We start from the raw sequence: 11423 nt of genomic DNA, 5'->3' as shown, positions 1-11423 counted from the left end.
ACACACACACACACACACACACACACACACACACACACACACGTAAAGCTTCCAAGGTGCTTCTTTAGCATCTTTAAAATGTAATTTAAAATGTAAAATGTTGTAAAATGTAATGTCTTCTCTTGGTTACTGAGTTTTTAGGAGATCAGCAGACATCGTGACTAACAGTACAGGTTACCGCGTAAAACACGATCGAGAAACATTTTGGTAGCTAGGCTGTAACATCTCCACGCTGGATCAATTTAAGATGAGCTTCACAACAGTCTGCACATGTGTACAGATTCCACCATCACAAGCATCACAAACCCAGACACATTGAGGTGGTCATAAAAGAGCAAATGTAACACCAGTGACACTGAACAAACAAACACTGATATACAAAGTGGCTTCTTTTAGCTTTTTAAAAGACAGAATATGTAACACAGGGATAATGTTTTTTTACGCTTGTATTATCTTCTACATTACATCATTACATCTGCCTTCAACAATCTTAAAATCCTTAGATTCTCCACATGTGTTTGATACAGTCTGTGTACATGATGCCTGTAAGTGGCACCTTTACTCTCATTCTAACCACCAACCAAATATAACAACAGGACTAAAGTGTCAGCATAGTCTTAAATGTGTTTTGACCACAAACAGCAGCACTGGGCAACACTGTAACATAGCACTAGCTGCTTAGTTAGCTTATGTATTACTGTGATCGATATATCATGTTTGCTGGCTTACTGGAACGATACAAAGAGAATATACTGTGAGTGTCGCCCAGCTAAATCTATGCAAAGAAAACTTTAATGCATGACACTGATGATGAACACAAACAGGATTTCTTACTGAGTTATGACTGTTAAAGGGGAAGCTCCACTGTGATCCCAGGAAACTGATGAATTTATATTGAGAGGTTTGGAAAAGAAACATTTTGAAAACCAATCCCAGTTCTACACTCTGGTTCATAAATGGCTTTACTGGAGGATTGTCTTTCTCTTTGCTTCTGTCCTCTATCACTTATTCTGCTCTATGTCCATGAAGATAAACGAGTAGAAGTTTATTCCTGCTCAGACTGACACCATCACAGTCAACATTTACAACAAGAAGAATCATCATGGCAAATGTATGGTGTGTGAAAATTCCAAGCACTCGGTTTTCCAATTATAGTACATCCTGCTTAACTGATGCTTATTAATTTCTTCAAACTCATTATAGCATGTAAAATAGAGCTCCCTCATGAGATGAATACTAATGTAAGTTTCAACAGTTCAGCCGCTGCCAGCCGTCTTTCAGCTCAGAGGTTTGCTTTACGTTCCTGCACCTAAACAGAATAAATCCCCTTTGATAAAGAGCATTTCTAAATATTTCAGTCACTGTAACAGACTCAGTGTATTTGCTGGTGACAGGTGTGTGTCCACTGTGCAGGGCAGCACGGTGGCACGGTGGTTAGCACTGTTGCCGCACAGCAAGAAGGTCCTGAGTTCAATTCCACCATCAGGCCGGGGTCTTTCTGTGTGGAGTTTGCATGTTCTCCCCGTGTTTGCGTGGGTTCCCTCCGGGTACTCCGGCTTCCTCCCACCGTGCAAAGACATGCAGCTTGTGGGGATAGGTTAATTGGATAATCCAAATTGCCACTAGGTGTGAATGCGTGAGTGAGTGCGAATGGTTGTCTGTCCCTGTGTGTTGGCCCTGCGACAGACTGGCGACCTGTCCAGGGTGTACCCCGCCTCTCGCCCTATGACAGCTGGGATAGGCTCCAGCGCCCCCCGCGACCCTGAAAAGGAGAAGCGGAAGCGAATGGATGGAGGTGTGTGTGCAGTGCTCGTACAGCGATGTGTGCGGATTATGTCCAGACTCGCTGAGAGCTCTGCAGTCAAGTGCTTGTAGTTGGAGTAAATAAAGCATGGAGTCGGGGTTCCTTCTGACTGACACTAAGCCAGTGGGGTCAGGCCGTAGGGCTACCCCAAACAAAAAACCTCAACACTTCTTTTACCATTGCTCTTCACTGCTCGCCAAAGGCATGATTGATTGATTCACTGGCCAATCAGAGTTCATTGATCACAGAAACCCTTACCCCCAGCTCTCTAGGCCTTCTCTTAGTCCATTCATCTGCTGCCTGTCAGACGTATTCACTCGAGGACTGTAGCTGTGAGTGCTCACACTTTTACAATAACCTCCTCTGGCTTTCTGAAGAAAGTCCTTTACAGAGTTTCAAATGGAGGGCAATAAGGTTTTTATTTTAACGTCTGGTCTCGATCAGATTGCTTTTGCAGTAATAATGGATTTTTCCTGGTGTAAAACCCAGTGCTGGTTTTCTAACACTGGAATATTTATTTTCCAGTGTTAGAAAACCAACAAACATGGTTCCCTTTAAAACATGCTACACTCAGAAACGTGGTAGAAAGCACTTGTTTATGATGCTCAGAAGCTCAACAAGAGCTCGGTCTCTCACAGAGACATCTTTGAGTTGACTGAAAAGGTAAAGTGTGCGAGTGTAGATATTTGGTATGTTTGTGTCCTGGGACTTGGATATACCCGATATGTGGAATGATTCAGAAGTAGCTGCTATATTGTGCCAAAAGTAGAAACCGCAGGGCACAGTGTTATCTAATTGAAATGGCGTTTAACCTTTAATGACATGAAAGTCTTTTTGATTGTTGAATCTTTGTTTCTCATCTGATAAAATTAGCTACTTTTAAAAAGCCATTCATTTATTTTCTATGTATTTATGTGAGCTAAACAGAAGTCTCATATTATTGATGACTGTTACTGATTGTATGCCTCTTTGTTTGCAGGGGGGATATTTGAGTCCATTGAAAGTGGCCCATCAGGTGCGGAGGAACTCGCCTTTAAGTTTGCTTTAAACACAATCAACAGAAACAGAACTCTGCTTCCAAACACCACACTCACCTATGACATCCAAAGGATAAACATCTATGACAGTTTCGAGGCCTCCAGGAAAGGTATTTGCTTGCTTGTGATTGTGTGTGCATTCATATAAATATATATGTAGTCACTGTTTCAGGCCCCTGAGCTGAGCTGCACTCGTTTAGGTTGTGGCAGTTATAATCAGGCGAGGGAGAAATGGCTGAGCACTACAAATGTAAACAGAGATAATTGATTGGTTCCAGGTAATGACTCAGCGGCAGTAATTCAAAGACCTGCTTGGCCCCCAGAGACAGCCAATAAAGTGCTATAATCTATCAGTTTTCTGTGTGCATCAGGCTGACATTTCAAGTCCCTTATCAATTATGGGCCATTATATCCTGTCTTAGTGATTTACTCAAGTCTCTTTTATTAAATAAGGTAATCAGAGTGCACAGCAAATACAAGGATATGTGTTGTTGGTAAGTCATCAAACTGAAGATGCACCTGTAGACCTATGATGGGAGTATATTTAATAGATTTAGACTTGTTGTCAATAGACAAAACTACACATGAGGACAAAATTATTATCTCCTCTTTGAGCCACAAAACACTGCTGTGAAATTATGTGCTCTAACTCTGTAATGCCCAAAGCTTGTAAAAACCAGTTAAATGGGTTATCTTCCAGTTTACATCCAGTATGAAAACGTTAGCATGGTTTCGATCTGTCTGAGAAAGCATGACGCCAAAAACAAAAGAAATCCGTTTCGACTGGTTAGAGTTGTTGATGCTCATGAAGCAAAGTTACCAAAGTGTTTCCAAGTATCAAAAACTGCAGTGCAGACATCAAGAAAATGAAAGAGTCAGTGCAGGATAATCCTGTTAGAGGAAGCCAACGATGTCAACGACTCTGTAACAAAATCTAGAGAGAGAGATGTCAAAAGACCCCATGACAACTGATGATACTTGGAAATGACTTCGTCAAGTTGAAAATTGTTGACTCAAAGAAGAAGAGACCACTTCAAGCTGGACTGCAGTACGCTAAGGTAACCTGGAGAACGATTATGGATACTGGGCATGCTTCCTTTGGTCAGATGAGACAAAACTACAGTTCTTTGGCCACAGCGCTGCTGCGTATTTACCAAGAAAGAAGGAAGAGGCGTATAACCCAAAGTGTAGGGATGCTTCAGTGAATCTGCAACTGGGAATTTCGTAATTGAATACTGGGTCTGGTTTGTTGTTTTGTCTTCCCACACTTTAATGATCCAAAACATATTTTGCTCCAACCTCTAGAAGACCACAATGAATGATATTGACTGACCTGCACGAAGCCCCGATATGAGTCCTATTGAAAATCTGTCGGATGAATTGAAGACCAAGGTCCATGTCAGAAGACCATTAGGAGGAGTTTGAGAGGCTTGCCAAAGAAGATGAGGCTAGGACTGCACTTACTGGAAACTACAATCCTGTAAAAACGTATCCAGTAAAAATCATGCACAGTTGCATCAGGGTGACTAATAATGTTGACCTTGGTAGGTTTTAGCTTTTGTGAAATAATATGTTACTGTATGCAAAGCAAAACGATCAAAGCACACAACATAAAACTAAACCTTTGAAAAATGACATTTTCATAAGAATGAATAATGATGAATTGTAAATAAATAATTCTGTCCTCATCTGTAATGTATGCAAAGCTGACCTGTGTAATGGTTATCTACATCTATCATGGAGTAGTGGTCTGATGCAGAACACAGATTAATGTTGACGTATTGCATCCGAGGAGCAGCGGGCTAACCAGTTTAAATGCTTTGTCTCCCTAGCCTGTGACCAGCTTTCTCTTGGGGTAGCAGCGATTTTCGGTCCCTCTCACAGTTCCTCTGCTAATGCTGTCCAGTCTATTTGCAATGCCCTTGGGGTCCCACACATCCAGACCAAATGGAAGCATCAGGTGTCAGACAACAGAGATGTCTTCTACGTGAGCCTTTATCCAGACTTCTCCTCCCTCAGCCGGGCTATCCTGGACTTGGTCCACTTCTTCAAATGGAAGACGGTGACGGTGGTTTATGATGACAGCACTGGTAAGGCCGCATACACAGTTCTTGTACTGAAAGTTCTTGTCATATATACATTTAAAAAACTTTGAGAGTTTATAAATGTTTTAATAGCATTTCATGCTAAAGATTCCTTCCCACTATTGAATGTTCAGTTTGTGTTTGGGAAGAGGAAAATAGTAGAGTGGTCTACCGTGAAGGTATGGACATGACTTTCATTTTTGTTGGACAAAAGAACAAGAGCAGGATGGTTAAGTTCAAACTGCATCCAGGAGAGAAGCATCATACTGCTAACAGAAATCCATCTGCACAGATAGCATGCTAAGACAAAGCATGCTATCTGTGCAAAGAGCATGCTAACACAAAGCTAGGCCCTAATCTGCAGCAGGTTACGAACGATGAGCTACGTGTTCATGCAGGTAGAAGAATTATTGTGGAAATGACTTTAAGTGTTTTTGGATTAACTTTGAACTTTGCTTTATGTATATACGTAAAAACTAAAAGAGAGATCCCGTATATGTCCTCATTCATATAGAGATTTGTCTTAATCTAGGTGACTGTGGCCTTTAACCTGTTAACTAATAATTATGGGACAGTTTCTTTCAGATCAGTTTAAAAGTATTGAAACAAATAGATTTAAAAATACTTCCCTCATTGAGTAATTAAGTAACATACTGCAAACTTAGACATAAAGTGTAATACATTACAAACTGCTGAAGTTTTGGAAAATAGAGGGTTAAACTTTTTTCAGTCTGACCTTTCACACACACATTTTTCACTACAAACTACAAACAATCATATATTCGTTTATCTTTCAGTGTACTCTAAAAAACAAAAGGTAAATCAAAATTACAGCAGTGCTACAGAATCCAAGAACTCTCTGTGTCACTTGCTTTTACTGAGGTTTTGGCTTGTTGAGTTCATAATCTGTGAGGAAGTAGCTTTTCTCCTTATGCGGTGAATGAAACCTTGTTCAGACTATGAGTCCAGTCTAGGTCACCAGATGACAAATAAGCCAGCAGGCTGGGTACTTGGACCATATGCCAGAGGTCAGGGTAAGTGCCAGCATGGAGACAGGCTGCCAGGCCTCCCAGAGTTCCATCCAACAGACAGGCTGCAACTGAACTGGCCTGGATCGAAGAACTGCAGTGCATGTGTTCAGCTAGTGCATGCTTTGTGGAACAAACCAGTAGGCACATGTGATCAGGGAAATCTGCAAATAGCAGATTTTATCAGTGGTTTACTGTCCTTACGTTCTGTTGTGAATAGCCAGGACTGGAGATAAGCAGTGGAAAAGAGGTTTTAAGTCAGCCATAGACACGTGAGATTTGTAGTGTTAGTGACGGTGCGTACACACCGAACGCGATAGACGCGACCAGAGCGTCAGGTTTACATGAAGTCAATGGAGGAGTGCGATGAAGCGCAACTGGGGGTCCCGCGAAAATTCAGAAGCACATTTGCGTCGCGAAAATGTGTTAGTCACACTTGAAGCGCGAATAGAAATACGCGCGGCAGTTTGTGTGGTGCATTCACGCATATCGCATCTACAGCTTGAGGTAGAAAAATATGAACTCCAGCTTCAAGTCGCGCCGCGACAACCAATCAGGAGCCTGGTCAAAGGGGCAGGTCCAGCCAAAGCTCCTTCTCTTCCACTTTAAGCTGGGTCCTTTTTATTCCTGTCTCCCTGTAAAAAGTTATATTTTATATATTTATGTTTAATGTTTTTCTGTTTGAGAATTTTAATATTATTTCAAGTAAATGTTGGTAATGACTAATGTCTCAGTTCTACTACACAGCAAATATTGGCACACAACTTGACATGTAGAATTTATTTCATATTATATCATTTCCTGTTTCATATGTTAGGCTGCCCCCTCTCTATGCCTTCTCCAATTTTGGTGATTAAACACAGCTGGACGCATCTTTAGCTCAGTTGGATGAGCATGTAGTCACATATCGTATGGCTGAGAGCGGGTTTGACTGCGAACGCTGTTAGCTGGCGTTAGCTGAGGTCAGTTCACAGACTGCAGACCGTTTCTAAATACTCAAGTATGCGAGTCTGTACTCACGTTTTCACTAGTCAGGACTTATAAGTTCACACGGGGGTCTGGACTTACCGACTTCCCCAGCTCGATCGCTCTACAACATCATAGCTCCGGGGTTTTACTGCCATCCCCTCTTAATTTAACGGTGATTGATATCTGCAATGGAAACTACACATGACATAGAAATTACATATGATGTAGTAGATCTCTTCAAGAAAAAAAAGATAATTTAAAAGCGTATCTTAAGGACTTTGACTAAATTCTGTTTCATAATGTCTCATAAGCTTCATACAGTTAAGCACAATCACTACATGACAGAAACACAAGCTTCATCTCTCTTAATAAACATAGTCCACATGTATGCCTGAGAAAAAACAAACAGGTGAGACGTTAGAATGCTTTTATTTTTATTTTAGCAAACACTCAAACCTACAACAGACAGCTGCTGGTGTTTGGAAGAGAACGGAACAATGTTTAAAATATAATCTCATCATTTTTGGAGCAGCCTTCAAGTATTTTGTGTGTGTGTGTGTGTGTGTGTGTGTGTGTGTGTGTGTGTGTGTGTGTGATGGAGTTTATGGGTGGGGCTTTGAAACTGATTGATCCCACAACCGCAGTTAATTAAGTTGTAAAGTGGACACAGCTAGTTCATCCTGGGGTTAACAACAGCTTGATTTTCTGTCTTGGTGATGGGAAATGAGCTCCTGGGTTGACCTACAAACACCTTTACCTGCTCAGTGTCAGCATTTACACAGGTGACGTGATAGTAAATGCAGATAGCCCTGATAGAGGATACTGAGGGCAAACTGAAGCATTGAAGGAGACTGGTTTGAATCATTGAACAGGTTCCAGCAGGACTGGGTTTTATTTGTATTTTCTTTCTTGCTGCATTGCTACCTTTAGCTACCTGCCTAAAGTACCAAGACAAAGGCAATGTAGCAGAACATTTCTATTCTATATAATCTCACGGTTTCTTCCTCAGGAGTCCACATCTGCTGCTCTCCACCTGCTTTCCAGAATGGGACATAAAGGGGGGGGAAACAATCTCTCTTTGTGTGCTGCTTTTCCGCCATGAAGGCGGCAAACAAGCAAATCAATAACAATAACGGTCCTCCTCTAACGGCTCAACTTTGTAATAGCCAAACTGAAATGGCAGCAGCATGTGTTATAGCTCCCCCAGTCAGCCATTACATCCGTACAACAACCAGGAATAGCACTGCTGCAGCTGCTGCTGTTGCAAAGTTTGATTACACCCACGATATATTTGACTGTGTGCTACTTTATGTATCAGTGTGCTCCATGGACCAAATGTGTCCAAGCATCAGGTTTCAGGTATCATGACCAATGAGTCATTTTGTCTGTTATTACTACACAACCTTTTTCTGAAAAAGACCCTGAGCAGAGTCCAAACATGATTCTACCCATCAAGGTTTCAAGCTCAGTCTCTTACAATGACACATGTGATAAAGCTTAGTGAACTCCTAACTGTTTATAGAGCAAGTTCAATAAAGAGATGGCGTCATCAGCAGGTACTACTGTGGTTCATTCAATTAAGCTATCTGGCAGTTAGACTCTGATGGCCCATCACAGCAAAACAGAATCTCAGTAGCGACAGGAGTTAAGGGGAGAATCCCCCGGAGTCTTGATGCTGGTGGTGGAGATGAAGACGGAGCTTTTAAAAAAACACTATTGAAAGCAAAAACAATCGAGTTATTAGAAAAAGACTTAACTGACATAATAGAAAATTTGAATGATACACTAAACCTGTGAGGTGTTTCCTGCTGAAACGTCTGTCGTTATCATCAGACTCTGTGTACACTGAATGCTGCTCCGGTCTAAAACTGTTTGTTTGTTTGTACTGGCTGTTTATAATTTGAGTATCAGATCTGTGAAGGAAATTGTGACCAGTTGACTGCTTCAACACTGCAGTCAGTAGGCAGATGGAACAGATACACCCCCAGTCCGCTCCTAGTCCAGTGATGGAAGGCTGTTAGAAGAGATTACGAGCTGTTATGGATGGCATGGATTTCAGCAAGAGTGAATGTGTAATAAAAGCAAAACATGACTAAAGCTAGAAAGATCCCAAACTGAGGAAAATGTTCCAGAATACAAATACAATGAGCTGCTGATAGTAGAGAAATATTTCTTCTCTAAGTCTGCCAGTGAACAGCCAAACAGGCTGACAGGGTGAGTTTCACTCACCCAGTTTGAAGAGGCAGATGGATAATATGACAGGACGTGTTGAAAGGTGTTCCACTCAGGTTTTTTAAGGTCAGTAAATCCTGACGTGGCAAAAAGAAATCTTTGAGCAAAATAAAGTGCTGATGTTTCACGACCCCAGCTAGCCACTGTGCGCGTACGCATGCAGGTCCGAATCCAGGCGAACCTGAAATCTGGTGTGGGCTGCCGTCAGCTCTTAGTTACTTCTGTAGTTACAACTGACATTGACTTTAAACTCAATTCTCCACCATCCATGTGTCAGTTCCCAATAACACACAAAACAGCTCATTGATATTCAGTGATGCTGATAACAGGCTATGGTCTGATTGGCACACTCCTGACTAGAGATGGCACGATACCACTTTTTTATGTCCGATACCGATACCGATATCATAAATTTGGATATCTGCCGATACCGATATGAATCCGATATAGTGTTTTTTAATCAACAAAACTGTTTTTTAAATATCTTGCTGCATTTTGTATAAGTTCATACTCAAGTTTAAAACAACAACTACACTAAAGCTATTCTGTTATACCTGTATGCAAAAAAAATATTTCATAGTTCAGCAATACTGATCAATCTAATAAACTTAAACCTACACCATCCTCCCTATTCTGGTATTTTAAAGAGTACTTAGCGTAAATATTAAGCAACCTAACTAATAGGGTTCCAACTCCCAGCAACAACAAAAATAAATAAATAAAAAATAGGGAACCACCCCTCACGCTCCACCTCATGATGCTTAATCAACGTAATCAACCTTAATTTGATGCAGTGTGAAAAAAAATGCACAGAAATCAATTATTTTTCAAGAAATATTAAATAGATTCAACATCTTTCTTCAACAAAATTGCAGACTGCACAGATGGTACCTTCCCAAAGGAAAAAGTACTATAGCTTACTAGGGTATATTAGACTTAATAGTCACTATATACAGTAATGTGACTTCTATTCATTTTACATCAAATTAAAACTTTGGGTGTCAGATAATTATTTATTAAAAGCTCGACATTTTAAATGAGAATAAGAAAGAAAAGTATGTCTTTGTGCCCCCTTTTCCCTGTTAATGCCCTATCGGCCCCCCTGGCTAAACTTTGCTAGATCCGCCCCTGCACAGTTACCAGCCGTCAGCTACGTAGAAAAAGATCCTGGAGTAGAAAGTAATATTAAATAAATTCTAACAACAGCTGATCAAGCTTAAACGTGCTGCTGTTGTTCAGCCGCTGGTTTCCTCTTTCTGGTGCAAAGTGGGCCAAAAACAAACATAGAGACGACTCGCGACAGAAAAGCCGATCAGCTGATCTTAAGCAGTTTCATGATTGAAGTAGCAGCCGGAGAGCGAGAGGCAGTCGCTGTTAAGCTTAACGCAGGAATGCTTTACAAACATTCAGAGATGGACTTACACACTTGCTTTACTTCTCTCGGGGATAACTTTGTTCGGAGATGAAATGCCGGGTTGCTAGCGAAGCTCCACATGCTATCCAGACCACCGACAGGTCCCGCATGCCACAGCCGCTCTATCACGTGATGCATACTGCTCCGACGTGCTAACGTTCTGAGGTGAGTTACGGCGTGAAGCAAGTTTTGTGAGGTGCTTTCGTGATATTTAATGGATCGGATTACATTTTTTATTTTTCTCCGATATCCGATCCAGTAATTTAGGTCAGTATCGGACCGATACCGATACGTAATATTGGATCGGTCCATCTCTACTCCTGACTAATCACATCGCAGCAGTGACTTCAGCCTCGTCTCACTGCTCAGCACACATGCACGCTACATACATGCAAGAGTTGAGATTATTTAGCAACGTTTGAGACTCTTAATGGGTGAAAGTCTTCAAATCACAGTCCCATATTTATTTGCTGATTTACTGAATAATAATTATGTGAAAGCTGACACAGTGAGTGGAGAAGAAGAGGCGCAGAGATCTCCTGCTGTTACCCTCCATTCCTCTATAATACATATAGTAACTTATTTGCTCCCATTCTCAAATTCTGTGACAATTTTGGTGTTGATATATGTGATGCAATATGTGAAGAGTACAATTAATTACAGAGACTGAGTTCAGGGAAAGAGCATAAATCATTGAAGTCTGGGTGAATAAATCTAGTTTCCAGTAATAAATACATATTTTCTGTTTTAGCTTCCTCACATTTACACCCATACACGTGTTGATGGGGGGGCAGCAGCAGGATGCATGTGCACATTTCTGAAGCTTTGCTTCTGCTTAATCTTTCTCCGGGTTCT

General features: G+C 41.1%; 1 protein-coding gene across 1 annotated transcript in view; it reads left to right on the top strand.

Annotated features, from left to right (window-relative positions):
• Positions 1-11423, top strand: part of LOC102291713 (glutamate receptor ionotropic, kainate 2) — a gene marked incomplete in the record, with an annotated part of 276324 nt that overhangs the window by 80444 nt on the left and 184457 nt on the right. The window contains 2 exon segments of the mRNA XM_014329329.2: positions 2784-2951; positions 4674-4931. Of these exon segments, the coding sequence (XP_014184815.2) occupies positions 2784-2951; positions 4674-4931 (426 nt within the window).

This window comes from Haplochromis burtoni, unplaced genomic scaffold, assembly GCF_018398535.1.
Source record: "Haplochromis burtoni strain Fernald_Lab_line unplaced genomic scaffold, NCSU_Asbu1 Contig_529, whole genome shotgun sequence".
Lineage (NCBI taxonomy): Eukaryota > Metazoa > Chordata > Actinopteri > Cichliformes > Cichlidae > Haplochromis > Haplochromis burtoni.
Note: the sequence above shows the minus strand (reverse complement) of the source record. Positions and strands in the feature narration are given on the sequence as shown.